The sequence below is a fragment of the Capricornis sumatraensis genome, chromosome 7, assembly GCF_032405125.1.
Source record: "Capricornis sumatraensis isolate serow.1 chromosome 7, serow.2, whole genome shotgun sequence".
In the NCBI taxonomy this organism is placed as follows: domain Eukaryota; kingdom Metazoa; phylum Chordata; class Mammalia; order Artiodactyla; family Bovidae; genus Capricornis; species Capricornis sumatraensis.
In genome coordinates, this window is record NC_091075.1 from 45,949,800 (window position 1) to 45,965,404 (window position 15,605).

General features: G+C 37.9%; 1 protein-coding gene across 3 annotated transcripts in view; it reads right to left on the reverse strand.

Annotated features, from left to right (window-relative positions):
* PPARGC1A (PPARG coactivator 1 alpha) overlaps positions 1-15,605 on the reverse strand; it is a 327,111-nt gene that overhangs the window by 104,862 nt on the left and 206,644 nt on the right. Inside the window, exon 1 of one of the 3 annotated variants that reach the window (XM_068975650.1) lies at positions 2,350-2,459. The exons of the other annotated variants lie outside the window; for them this stretch is intronic. Within the exon in view, the coding sequence (XP_068831751.1) occupies positions 2,350-2,397 (48 nt within the window). The 5' untranslated portion in view covers positions 2,398-2,459. Of the gene's footprint in view, positions 1-2,349; positions 2,460-15,605 lie in introns of those variants that run through there. 3 annotated transcript variants of the gene reach the window in all.

Consider the following 15,605-nt stretch of genomic DNA (forward strand, 5'->3'; position numbering starts at 1 on the left):
ATTATTGTACGTTATTTCACCCCAACAGACTTTTCTCTTAGTTAAGGAGCAGACAATAAATTAGCTTAACTGCACTGATGATAATGAATCATTATAATTAAGCATAATTCTCCATTAACCTTTTGGAGGTTTTTGTGCCATTGATGGTAAATTTTAAAGAGAGGGAGAGCAGAAAGAGTGGACTTGGCCACATTAATTATATTAACGAAAAAAGAATCTTACTTCTTAAAAAAAAATTAGTCAAAGCAAGGGAGAGAGGGGAGGGCAGCGGTCAGTAAAGAGTGACAGTCTTAGTGGAGTGTATGTTATCAGAACTGTCTCTATCAATCTTAGTAACCTTATTGGACATCACCTTCATTAAACTGTGAAACACTGGGGACTCCGAGTAGCTACAGTGATATAGGCCTTTATTAACCAACGTGCTGTCTTGTCATTATGTGCAAAAGGGCATAATACGTTTTAGGATGACAGCAAACATTAATGATTCAAAAAATGAAAGCGGCCTACACTACCTGCTGCTCGTAATATTTGAGCCTGGCGGAGGTGATTCCCAGGGCTGCTGCCGCCAAGGCTGGGCTGCTAGCCGCCTACTGCCTCCGGTGCAACAGAGGAGAGACTGGCCGGTCTCAGCCGACCGACCGACAACTCAATCCACGGCTAGACAATTAGCCCGAGACCTCGCCTCCCTAAGCACAAAATTAAAGAGCCCTGTTCTAAATGGTTCTGATGCTTCTTTGAATATGACTGCAGGAATGCCAATGATGAAAATAAATCTTCCCTATTTCCATATGATCTAGTTCCTCAATCAACTCCTAACGGCATCAGGAATAATACATGATGGAAAAATGAAACTACAGCAGCTGAGACCCACAGTGCCAGCCAGACAACCACCCACAGGATACTCCAGCTACTCGAAGACAATTAGGACTTTGAAGCCACTTAGAACCCTGACTCATAATAGCTACAGGATATATGAATTATCCATATTTCTCCCACCTTACCAAGAAATCACAACAAGATAAGAACAATTATAATTCGCAAAAACGCATCTGCCAAGGCAGGAGAGGGCAGAGGAAGCCAGCATTTGCAAACCCAGCGAAGAGTTAAGAATCCAGGGCATGCCTCGCTAGAGAAGAAAAATGCGTTCTCAGACAGCCTTGGCCAAATTATTTTCACTTAAGATGTGTATCGCCGTACCACATGGACATCTTATTTAATCAAATCACGTGTAGCCCTTGATCCTCCCCTTACCCTACGTGCCCCCAGCTTCCCAGAGGAAGCTCTCTCAGCCCTTTGCCAGATTCATTGTTAGCCACTCAGATCCTCCCTGCAATTCAATTCGGGTCCATCTCACCAGAGTCCACAGAAAGTTTCACTTGTTTCCCAAGTTGGCCAAACTTTCCGAGAACATTCCATTGTGTTGAATGCAAACATGCCGCCGTCCTCCGTCCCCCCCTGCTAGTCACTCTAGACTCCAGAGATTACGAGGAAACCGGCTTGCTTTTTTTCTCCCCCTGTATGAATTGTAGCCAGCAGAGACTGTGGAATTGATGTATTGCCGTCTATTTTTACACAAGCAGCGAGCAGCTCCACACACAGTCCTGCATAAACTCTATTCTCTCTCCGGCTTCAGGCAGCTCTCCGTGGTACAGACAGTTTTAACCATTGGCTTCCCTGCCTAGATGCTAATGGAAAGCCTTGCACCGTAAAGCAGGTCTTTTCTTTTTTTTTTTTTTTGCTGGCCAAAGCTTTCAATCACACAGAGGAGTTTTAAAGGAATCAGCTTTTGTTGTTTTGTGTTCTGTGGGAAAAGCAATCTAAAATAGCCCAGCAGGATTATTTAGGATTTTCTGAGTTCTCCGTCTGATGAACAGAGAGAGAAGAAAAAAAAATCCGGACTAGAGTCAAAACTGACTAGATTTGAGTCCATCCATTTTAATATTTTTATCTTCATCTTATTATAAATAGAAATGGCATTTTTCCAACCAGGCCACTAAACACCACTGGAAAGACTTCAGCTTCTGATTCATATCAATATCTTAGAGCATAAATATTACATATGAGTAGAAACAGAGCCAAAGGCACATGGAAAGAGTTTCTAACTGCAACAGATCCTGATGACAGCAGCTAAGCTTTGATTTGTTCAAGGTATCTCAGAGTCACCTTAAAATAGCAAACTTATAGGAGTTAAGATAAGATTGAGATTCTCTTCCAAAAGCGCCTGCCCCCGGCTACTTTTCTGCCTCCTTTCCTCACCCAAACCCAAGCCCTTCCCCCCTTCACAGGAATAATTGCATCGCGAGGGAAGCTTCGGTCCTGGCTGCAGTGCCGAGCCCAGCCCCAGCTCACCTCGATGTCACTCCATACAGAGTCCTGGTTGCACATGTCCCACGCCATCCAGCTCCTGAATGACGCCAATCAAGCTGTTTCAACTCCAATCCACAGTGACACAGAGCACACACTCATGCAGGCAACCAGCCCCTTACTGAGAGTGAACTGAAGGCACCTGTCTTACTACAGTCCCCAGTCACATGACAAAGCTATTAAAAAGTAGGCTGGGCTGTCACTCACCCAGCCTCCCTTCTCCTGTGCTGCTAGCTGCTCAAACTTGTGACGTCACTCAAAGGCAGCCCTCTGCCTCAGTGAAGTAACGCTTAAAAAAAAAAAAAAACGGAAAGAAGAAAGAAAGAAAGAAAGAAAGGGAACACTTGGACTTTTGGGGCATCACGCTGTGACTAAAGCCAGCTTTGAATGCCACCAACTCTGAACAGAGCCCTGACAATATAATAACTAAAATCCCCTGCAATCTTTTTTTAATTTATTTTCCTTCCAAAACAAGCAAGTGGCAAAGCTCCCTATTTCATGACAGAGTAACTACATTCTTAGCTCAAATGTGTACTCCCTCAGGACTCAGATTTGAAGACATCCAAGTGAACTCGGTTTGGGACTAAAGCAAGATAGCATCACATGATGCATTTTTATGAGATATTTTCTAATTGGGGGAGTGTTTGAAAGCAGAGGATGAGGCATGACTTTTTTTTTTTTTGCTTATTTAATCAACAAAACAGACTGTATTTCTTAAGGTATAAACAAACTCCTCCACGCAGAAAACGGCTGTCCCCGTGGCAGCAGGGAATACCAGCTCCCGAGAAGTGTTACTGCAGTTTGCTTTGCTCCATATAAGGAGAACAAGCCAACAAAATGCCATCCTTTCAGGGTCCTTCAAATTATTTCCATTTCTCTCATAGTTCTCAGAAAGCAAGTTAGGAAAGACAGTCGCTGCAGCTTGGGCCCAGATCAGCTTAGTTTCCAGCTGCCTTTACCCGCCCCCCATACATGTAGCATTCCCTCTCTAACTGCCTTAGGGTGCCTTTTTGAATAAACACTGGATTCCAACCCTAGTGCCCTGGGTTGTGCATTTTGCCTGTGAGATCAAGAATGTTCACGGAGTCGGGGAAAAATACCAACATGTTATTAACAGAAATATTCATTTCTTGAGCTTTTTCATTTTTTGAATTTTTCAGCTTCGAGCCTGAGACAATGAGAGCTAACGCAGGTGCAACTGTTTTAGAATAACACTACACATCGAATCCATAACAAATTCAAGGTACTAGACAACTCTGGGAAACACTTCCCACAACCCCACAGTGGTCCGATTTAACCCTTCCAAGTTCCAGAGTGATGTACACGTGGTTCTATATTTGTGAATAAACTCCATATACTTTTAAAATCAGCTCGATTCTTTTACTTGATAATATTTCATCTGAAAAAAAAGGTTCCCCAGGTATCTAAAAATAATTCTCAAGCACTCTTTGTTTAATTTTCTATCCTACTAAGTTTAACTTAATGAATTCTCTATTGTCCTTCCCTTTATCAAGAAAAAAATGGTGATTTGCTCTAACTATAAAGTCACTCAAATATTAAGGGGAAAGAAAAAACAACCCAAAAGCAAACAAACAAACAAACAAAAAAATCAGACTGTTTCTTCTTTCAGATCACAACTCTTTTAAAAAATTCACTTACTCTGATATCTGCAACAAGTTGCTAGTATATTCCTGAATAACGTAATGAAATTGACAGTTTGTCATTACTGGACATAAAAAGATGGCCAAAAGCATTGACATTTTAAGTTAGCTGAATACATTTCACTGGCACATTTTGCCTCTTACAAAGAGTGGAAAATTACCGTAGTTTTAATTTTCTAAATCAAGAAAGAACAGGAAAATACAACCTCAGGAAGGCTTTTATACATGCAATTAGTGGCATTACTCTGCATTCCCCACAAAGAAACACTAATTTTCTTCACAATTATATTCTGATTTAATGTAAAACTATAGTAAATTATTAAAATGCAGGGCAAAGGTCATTGGCTCTGCCCTCAACACAGTCAACTGTGAAATAATATTGGTCACTTGACCAAGAAGAGCTGATGTTTATTCATTATTATCAGGTGATCCCTGCGTCATGATATTCTCTGATGTTTTTATTTGTGTTCATTGAATGCAAGGCCTCCATCATATATGTGTGTGTGTACATATATTTATATTAATCTTATTTAAACCTTTTAGAGAAGTTCTTTACACTGGAATACTCTGTATTATTGCTTTTAATATTTGAACCTGTTTACATTCTGTTGTCACGGCTTTCTTATTTGTCTTTTTTGCCACCTAGTTCCACTTTTTCTTAATTAAATCAGCACCTACTGAAACCAAAGGTGGATGTGTGTGTGTGTGTGTGTTTGTGTGTGTACACAGTTCCTTGGCACATTCTCCCTCTTACAAATAATGGAAAATTATACATATAGTTTTTTTTCTTACTATCACGAAGAGAGAAAAAGGGTTAGTGAGAAGTCAAAACACTGAAATGATTTATAAACTACAGCATACCACAATTTTTCTCACAAATTTCTATTACTATATACACATACAAATTTATCTAGATCCTTGGGGCAAATTATAATAACTTCCACTATCTTTTTTTTGGTCTCAAAAAGATAACTAATGAGAGGGATATTTTAGAGTTCTTATAATTTGGGTGATTAGCTCTTCAGATTAAAGTTTCTCTTATGTCCAGTTTTTCTTTTCTCAGGAAAACAAAAATTGTCAGTCACTCATCAACCTCGGTCTTTCCCAGGAAGTTTCTATATTTGATTCCCCCTCTACCTTGACTGTTTCCCTTCCTTTCTCCCTGTGGCCCTCTTTTTACCCCTTCATCAATTCTGCCTCCATGATTTCCAAATGTTTGATTTCAATCAACAAAGATCTATTGAAACCTTACTGTGTCCAGAGCAATGTATTGCAAGGGCTTCCAAGACAGCATATGTCATGGACACAAGGGAACTTACAATTTGGGGGATGACAGACATTAAAAATGGAGAATAATCTGATATGAAAGAAGCAATGCTATTTTCCTCAATATCCAGATTCCTGTCCTCCTTAAAATATACCATTTCTAGGTACAAGGTCCTTTCACTAAACATTAAATACACATCCAAATCAACCCCATTTTGTCTCAACAATAGAAGGAGGTATTTATTAACATCTGTTGAGTACCTATGATGTTCCATATCTACATAGAGCTTGGATTCCACCCCAATGGATTTTCTCTGCTCAGAAGTTCTGTTAACGTTTCTCAAGACTCCAACATAGGTGGAGGCAAGAGGATCTATCCTTAAAGTTGATAACAAAAGAGAAAATAAACCTTCAAGAGACTAATTCAATTCTTCCGAAAAAATGTAACTAAGAACATAACATTTAGGTTTCAATCCCCACTCCTGCCCCAAATTCCAGGCTTTTGCTCGCCTCCATATTTCAGACAACTGTCATTTCTAAAAACTAAATACAGTCAAACTGAATTACCCAAGTAGACAACAGCAAAGACAATTGGTTTGGATCTAATTATTACATGTATAGGTGAGAACTCAGAAGAGAAGAGCTACCAGCATAAATATCTTTTTTCATTTGTTTTTCTAAGTTTACAATAAACTACATACGAATAAACTTAAGGCTGAAAATTTTCAAGAAAGAAAAAGAGAGAAGAAAACCTACAGCAGAGCTTATAAGGGCTAGACATTGAAATCAGCAGTTTAGATACCACATTTCAATCAATTTAGTCCTCAAAACTATACAATAAAGATGATCTGTGGACCCATTTTATAACTGAGAAAAATAAGACAGAGCCAGGATTTTAGATAACAGTCAAAAAGAGCATACAGATCTCTAAAAATCCTCCTTGGAAGACTGAAGTTTCATATATAAGGTTAACATTCATTCTCAAATCAAAAGCACAGCTAAGTCCCCTGAGGCAACCTAGAGACTGTCTATTTTATGGGAAACCAACATTCCTGGGAATGCTACCTGCCTAGAAAGGAAAGGGATCTGCCCAGAATGGCTAGTATTTTTAAAGTTAATCATTACTAACAGGCATTCAGTTGCTGGCTTTTAATACCTGGAGGGGCTCATTGATCCTGAAACTCCATGTCAGTGTCTGAGCACGTGCTCTGAGCCCCTGGGACGTGTTCGAAGCTGTGGCTGTGCAGGGCACAGAAGCTGGTAGGAGGGCAGGGTATAATAAAGGCCCCTAGACTACAGCACTCCAAAATGAAGTCTTGTTTTACACAAAACCACCATGGTGATGTCACTGTGAACTAAGCATATTCGGGCAACAAACAGAGAAAAATCAGTGGACAACTTTAACGCCTCCTAGCATTCATTTATTTATTTTATTTTTCAGTAAACTTAGAGGTGATAAACAACTTTAGCAACCTCTCTCTCATCTCCAGTGAAATCGTCTGCAGACCAGCTCTAGGCAATTGAGCCCATATTTTAACATGGATCTCAAAACCTGCTCTTGGAACTTCTCACACTAAAACAAAAAATTACCTATGAATTAGTCCAAATTGCAGTCAGTTGGACTAAATTAAATGTAAGGCAAGAAGTATGCTAATTAGGCCCACAGATAAGAGATAATAAAAGGATGGTTAAAATCTGATTTCGTCTGATGCTTGACTCTGCTGTATTTGAGAATTTACAGACATTTTCATTTACCTTAATTATTTCAGGTTAATTCATGTATAATGCAGTGAGTTATTGGTTGTTTAAACAAGAACTGTTCAACAGGGTTATTTTGTATTTTTTTTAACTTAAACAATATAAAGCACATGCTATTTTATTAAATGTTATTATTAAAATGTTAAAGTCCTACTGAACCTCAATAACAGAACTCACTTAGTAAGAAAAACATTTTTTCCCCTAACTGAAGTTCCTGAGGGCCAGAGAAAATTAGGGTACACAATTATTAAATTGAAAAAAAAAATTGTTAGTCAAGCAGTTCCCTTTGGTACTTATTTCTAGAGCTGGGGTCCTAATGAGCTTAACTTCTTTTGATTGTAGTGAAGTAAATTGTATTTTCAACTATTCTTGAGATGGAAGAATTAAATAAGTGAAGTTTTTTTTTTTCCTTTTTTTTTAAATCCCACCAGATCAGACTTGGAAGGGTTTTGGTTATTTTGCTTTTACTTCTGTTGTATATTTTTCCAGTGCTTCGGCATTTGAATTTACTCTAGCACAGTAAATAAATATCCTAAAAATATGAGGATGTAGAAACGAAATAAATTCTCATCTTAGGAAATAATTAGCTTAAGGTCTAAGCTAAATTTTGTGATGCTTTGGATAAAATTGTACTTTCTATTGCTATCCCAACTAGACACAGGACTTCTGAGGAAATATTCTTAACCAAGAAGACCACTTCTAAGACTGACCTCTGCATTTAGCAGCTCAATCAAAAACAGATGTCAAATACCACTGGTCGGATTATAAATGAGTAAAGATTTTTCTAGGGGACGAGCAGGAAGTATGTGTCAAAAATGTTAAAAATGGGCAACCCCATAGATTCAAAAATTCTACTTCTAGAACTTCATCTTAAGGAAATAACAGGGGGATACATGCAAAGATTTTTAGTGTGGAGATAGTCAATGCTACATAATTTACATTATTGAAAACTTGAAAGCAGTGTAAGTGTCCAGCAATAATGCCCTGACAAAATAAATTATGGAACACTATATATATACATATATATATATAAACTCATATATATTCATACAGACATATTCAGTATGTATATATATTCAATGCTATCATTAAAAACTGTAGTAAAATAAATTTAATAGCATAATAAGAAAATATTCAAAATATATTAAGGTTTAAAATTATATTTGAAGAAACTATAGTCACAAAAACTTACATATAAATAACACTCAGAAAAACAGAAGAACAAAGAGGATAAGGAGAAAATATAACAAGGTGTTAACAGTGGCCAATGACATAAGTTCTTTTAAATTTTTGTATGTGTAAATATATGTGTCTTTCTATAATTTTTAAATTTTCTGAGATAAACATGTACAGCTTTTATATTCAGAAGAATAAAACTATTCATTTCTTTAAGAAATATAGAAATTCAGACTTATAACTATGCATTCTTAACATATAGGGAATGTAACAAATAGAAACAGCCTCTGATATCCACTATAAACCTCAATATTCATCATATATCTAAAAGGAAGCCATTTCTGCCTATCAAGTCTAATAGCCACTCCACTCAGGATGCAAGGCTGGGAGAAGTTACTATCTGGCACCCTGAAAAACACTCTGAGCTCTGAATTCTGGGGAGAAGAAAGCTTTCGGCTATTAGCTTGCCTATGAGGTGGGCCCAAATCACTGACCCCAGATGCCATGGCCATCTACACTTTGTTTGTCAACTTGAAATGTCACCAGTCTTAACAAAAGTTCCACTGAAAAATGCAATTATCCTTAGTACAGTTAAGGAGATTTCAGTTATTTATACAAAAGCACCTATATTTGTTCATCATATTTTTTCTCCCTTCTTGCATCTAATGATGTTCAGAAGCACATACCAAGGGGGAAAAAAAGTAAATACTTTTAGAATGGTATGACTAAAGTATTAGGAAAATTTTTCAAGACGGGATTTTTACCAGCTGGGAATAAGATGGGGCAGTCATAGAAGGAAGAAGGGAAGAGCTGTTGGAGATGTGGCTTTGATAGGAGACAAGTGAAATTGACTGGTGCGAAAAATGCAGTCCAAGTTTCAAACCAGCAACTTGCAAGTGAATTTCTGTACCACAATCTGTTCCTGAATGTGGAGCCACCTGTGTAAATGCTGTCACGTTGCAGCTCTGTTCTTGGGCAGGAACCTCATTCTGGGTTCTCCAAATGTCACATGAGACCTTGACCTCCCCTTTCCCCTAGAAGGCTGACCATCTCCACAGGGGTGAAAGCTGTACTGTCAGCCTCTTCAAATTAGTGTTCTTGCAGTTTTATGGATCTTCCCTGCAAATTACTCTTCCTACACTTGGGTGATCATTATTGTGACCATTAAGAATTTTCATGAGAAGATGGTTCACAGGGCTGAAACCAAGGCCAAATTCAGGAGATTTCAAGTAATGATGTGAGGCTCAAGTCTTCTTGATAAGTCGAGTGACTCTGTGAATCTTGATTTAGCCCAGAAAGGAAGGAAAAAGATGGTAGGAAGGACACGGGTTCTGCAATTCAACTTTGGGCAGTTCACTTAATGATTCTAGCCTCAGTTTCCTCATCTGTCAATAGAGATGGTCGGATTCAATTATATCTAAGATCCCCGTCAACTCTCAAATGCAGTGATGTCTCTGCCCTGACAGAGACAGGAGACGGGAAAATGTCTTTGCACAGGGTGAACGCAAATGTTGCACTGTTCAAAGGAACTAGAGATCAGGGAAAATGCGTAGGAAAAGTAAAAGAGCACTCTCATAGAAATATGGATCTTTAAACTTCCTAACCATTGCAGAAAAAGAATAGATGAGAACTGGAAATATATAATACTTCTGTGAATATTGCCCACAAGAAGACCAGCTTCTACAGACTCCAGGTTCTTACAAAGCCCAGGTCATTGCCCCAGAGAAATAGCAAGCTTTCACCTTGTTTATCATTAACTCTATTAAACGGTACAAGTCACGTTGAAGATCAAGTCCCTGCTTGCATAGTAAGGATGAAAAACACACAGCTGATATGATAGTGACTATTCACTTATGCCTACATATAGATGTAATTTAACATACTCACATGTGATTTGGTTTTACAATGGGTAAGAAATAATGTTACCCAGAGAGAGAAGATTTAGAAGGGTGGATGGATCTGAAATTTAGGGTTTTGTAAATAGGAATAAGGTCCATGGAAATAAGAGCTTAAAGTAACATTCCTGCCTCCTATTACCAGAGCACTCGGCCCATTAAATTAAAAGCTCATAGTATTTGTTAAAAGGAGACCTTACCTTTTCTTTTTTTTTTTTTTTTAATCTGAGAAAGATCATCTGAGGTGTTACTATAGAATGTGGAGGTAGAAAAGAAGGACAAATGCCTAACATATGTTATCCTGGCATTATTAGCAAATATATTAAATCAGGATGTATCACAGGATACATAGTTGATATATCACTGGGAGTTATGCACTTGTCCTGTTTAGCTCTTTTCTTTGTACATACAACCCTGTTTAGCAGAAGGAAGACCTGTGCTTCAGACCCAAATAATACCATACACTTAGATATCGTCCCTTAATGCTGAATGAATAGCCTCAGACATACTACATTCCTCTAACAGAACATTTGGAGAAGGAGCCCTGGTAACAGAGGAGAAAAACCAGGGAAATGATAAACCTCGGTAAGGAAAAAGGTGCTTGATAAACCACCAGCACTGAAGTGCTGGACACCCCAGCAGTATCCTCTCGCAAGACAGATTAAACTTCCCATTTTCTTGCACCCAGAAAAAAAGAAACAATAAGAAACTAACATAAGATAGCTTGATTTCTGGGCCTGTGAAACAAATCTCCAAAAGGCAATTTACAGGAGTTTCCCTTTTCAACAGTTCAAAAGCGTTAAAGAGCCCAGGATGTACTCTGCCCCAAGCAGATGATCAGAAAGGATTCTTTTCCTACCACTTTTCAAAACAAAAATCTCTGACAACTCCCGAGGTATAACTTTCTGCCATCCATCTTAGTACATCCATTTCCATGTAGGGTACCTAAAAATAGGCCACACCTAACCTTTTACACAGCCATACAAAGCTATTTAGTGGGAACTCCAACTCGGCACTCTCTTGCGGGTATTTTCAGACTGTGCCCTCTTTGTTTTCCCTATTATATTACGCTATGTTGAATATTGCATAAAAACACAGGACAAGAGTGGTTTGCTGGGATATACCTTACTTTGCGACCGCTAAGGCTCCATAATTGAGTTTTGTTATTTTATTTTGTTTTAGACTGAATCAAATAAAAGTAAGCTTAATACTTTTTTTAAAAGCAATTTAAGTAGTAATTAATGTTCAATAAACTTATTAATTCTACTGGGAACATTATGGTTGATGAGATTCTTACACTTCAAAAGTATAGCCAAATACATCGGTGAGAATGAAAAAAACTTCTACTATACGTGAAAATGTGCATGATTCCAGCAAATATAATGTGAAGATAAATAAGCCAGACACACTCAAAAAGTATATGTTTGATGATTACTCTAGCCATTATATGAATAAGTACAGAAACAGATGTACCTAATTTATTAAGCCAGAAGTCAGGTTAGAGACTGACTTTGGTTTGGTTAGAAGCTGGCAGCATGGTGTGGGCAAGGGGCTCCAGAAATACTGTGGTTGCTCAGTCAGTCAGTCATGTCAGACTCTCTGCGGACCCTTGGATGGGAGCCCGCCAGGCTCCTCTGTTCATGGAATTTCCCAGGAAAGAATACTGGAGCAGGTTGTCATTTCCTTCTCCAGGAGATCTTCTTGACCCAGGGATGGAACCCTTGTCTCCTGTGTCTCTTGCATTGATTCTTTACCACTGAGCTACCTGGGAAGCCCTCCAGAAAGCTAGTTATGGTTTATTTCTTTCTGTCAATTCTGGTTCCATGGATATGGTCAGTTAGTGAAAGTTCATGGAACTCAACCCTTATGATATATGCACTTTTCAGTATTCATAGTATATGTCAGTTAAAAAGTCTAAAATGCATAGAGAAGAAAGAGAAGAAAATCTTCCCATACTGCAAATTTTAAAGTTTACTACCTTCCTGCTAAAAAAATTCTGAATGTTCAACTAACCTTAAAGAAGCCAATGAACCACACAGACAATCAGAAGTGGAGTAGGAATCAAGAGACCCAGTGTGGACATTGGACAAAGCCATTTCAATTGTCTAAATTTATATTCTATCAAAAGATGAGATAGGGTTAAGTATCTGAATTCTTTCTTTTTTTAAATTTTCATTGGAGTATAGTTGGTTTACCATATTGTATTAGGTTCAGGTATACAGCAAAGTGAATTAGTTATACATATACACGTAACCACTCTATTTTTAGATTCTTTCCCCATATAGGTCATTACAGAGTATTGAGTCGAGTTCTCTGTGCTATACAGTAGGTCCTTATCAGTTATCAATTTTATATATGAGTCCTTGGCGGCTCAAACGGTAAAGAATCTGCCCCCAATGCAAGAGATCATCTAGAGTAGTGTATATATATCTTAATTTCCCAATTTATCCCTCGCCCTCATTTCCCCCATGGTAACCATTAGTTTATTTTCTATATTGGTGACTCTATTTCTGTTTTGCAAATAAGTTCACTTGTACCATTTTTTTTTTTTTTAAGATTCCATGTATAAGCAATATCACATAATTGTCTCTGGTTAACTCACTTCTCTGAATGTATTTCTTAAATGAAGTGAAAAAAACTTTCAACTCATAAACTTTAGTACTTTGCCTTTGGTTTAAAATTCACTATTAGGGGGGTCATCGACTTGGTGTGAAAACCTGGTCCTCTTCTCTGAGAACATAACTTTTGGGGTCAGTCAGTGCAGATCTGCCATTGGGTGTCTGTCTGATTCCCTGGTGGCAAGAGTGGTAAAGAACCCGCCTGCCAATGCAGGAGACATAAAAAATGTGGGTTCGATCCCTGGGTCAGGAAGATCTCCTAGAGGAGGGTATGGCAACCCATTCCAGTGTTCTTGCCTAGAGACTCCCATGGACAGAGGTCACAAAGAGTCAGATGTTACTGAAGTGACTTAGCATACACATGCATCAGTCTGTGTGAACCCAAGTGAGTTTAATTAGCTGATATCTCATTTTTAGCTGTGAAAATGGAAATATAAATATTAACACCTACTTTACATGATTGGTGTTAGGGTTCAGTGTGTTGTATACGAGCCTAACGCTTGGCATATAGTAAGTACTCAGTAATGATACCTGTTATTCACATACCAATATGTACACCTCATTGAACATCAAGCACCATCAGAGTAAATACAGAGATCTGCTCTTTGCTGGCTTCCTCATCTAAAACCAATTCTAGAAACAAAGCAGAGCAGACTTTCTTTTGAAGTCTTACATTCAGCCGACTTTCTTTGGGTGCACACACAGAATCATCACCTACACTTTTAGGATGTCAAATGTCTGTACATGAAGAAAGGGAAAACCAGCCTCACACCAGTCCTGACCTGGGTCTACTTCTAAAGAGATCAGAAGCAGCAATTGCAGAGAGCAGTTTTTGTTTCCATGATGCTGGCCACAAAAGTGATCTGAGCTAAAAGTCTTTCAAGAGTTTCTCTGTTAAGAAGCAAGACATCCATATGGGGCCTGAAAAGTGACAAGATACTATGAGTTTGCAAATCCAAGAAGACCCGCCAAGTAGCAAATCATGTTTTAAAATGATGCTATCTATGGGGGCAAAAATGGAAAACAAAGCCACAGGAGCAAACCAATTCAATATAAAGTCAATTTTGCCACCAGTGGCCTATCAAATAAACTGTCTCAGCATTCACATTCTTCTGGAATTTGTGATCAATCATACAATTAATTTTTACATTGATAAAGTGATATAAAGGATATGTTATATTTTATTTTAGATATTTAAGGTATTTTTTTTTTCTTTCAAGTAATTTTTCTGTGTCAGGATATGCTGCCAAGGAGGGATATACTTTGAAAACAGTGCTGTCCAATGCAACAGCCACTACCCACCCATGGTCCTGAGCATTTGAAATGTGTCTAGTCAAAACTGAGATGTTCTGTCAATACAAAGTATACAGATTTCAAAGTCTTAAACATGAAAAACTGAATAGAAGATATTAACAAGTTACAGTGATGACACATTGATATAATATTTTGGACATATTGTGAAAAATAAAAGATGTTATTAAATTTAAATTTCCCTTTTGTAAATGTGGCTACCAGAAAATTTCAAAGTATACATATGATAGCCATAATCTTCCTACTTGGCAGTGGTGGCGTAAAGTTTTGCACTCACTCTCAAGTAAGTGATATCATAGACGCAAATAAAATGAGTGACTAGAGAGTCAGCAGCTTTCAGAATGTAAAGGGGTGTTAGGGCAGGGCACTAGCAGGACTCACCTCTAGGCGCATCACTTCCATCCCCATTAGTGAACAGTGATCCTTGGAGCTTTACCGTATTCTCTCACAGCCCTGTATTAAATGCTGTATAATCCACCCTCCTTACATAATCAGGAACATCCCTGAGGCAACCCCGTATATCTTTTCAACACCTTCCATACCTTTTCAAAACATATACATAATAATGAGATGGAAACTTATAAAGTGAGGTCTAACCAGGTGCTCCAGATTGTGGGGTGGAGAGAAAATAGAGCTGATCGTATTCCAAAACTTGACCAGGCTGCAGAAGGCCAGAGCGGAACAAAGTATGCAAACTCTGAGGAATGAGTATGCAAGGTCCTCAAGAACCCTGTTCTCTTCCTGGGGACTAGAGGCATTTTTCAGTGGGTAACATTCACTTGAATTACAAAATGCACTCACTTCTCTCTTCCAAGGGAGAAAAGCCTGTTGTTGCATTTATAATGTAGCTTTAGTTTTGGATGCCAAAAATGATTCAGTAAACACAGTTATGTTATGGTATACTATTTCTTATTCAGCACTCAAATTAATCTCAAGGCAGTGCTGGCATTAATTCAATTGGATGCCTGTACTTAGGATTTCACATAGGTGCCTTCATCCAATTCTTCTTCGCAACTAATAAAATCTTAATTCATGGTAATATATTTATTTCTAGTTCAGTTCATGTTAAGGAGTGCAGTACTTTACAGAAAACTAATTAATATCAATCATATATTATAACACTTTTAATGGTTCAGAGGAAAATCTTACACTAGGGGAAAGATTAGATGAACCAGGGGGTCTTAGCCTATCCTATTTATTCCTAAGATTTGAGGAAAAGTACCAAGCATCATTTAAAATATTAATTTAATTGAGGGTGTGCATCATGGGAAGTCTGGGAATTAAGAACCCTGGTTCTGATCCCTAATAGGACATTGATTTGATGTGGCCCAAGAATGTAATTTACACTCTCAGAAACTCTGTTTTCTACCTACTTTGTGTAACAACCATATAATTTGCAAGTTGGTAAAGATATTCAAATTCAGATGCATGGTACTATTAAAATAATGAACAACTTCACTGATAGCATGCTTTCTGCAATCATTGGTAACAATTCTATTTTTATGAAATGTTTGAGTAATGTTAATAGCATCATATTTTCTGGGATTGGACATATA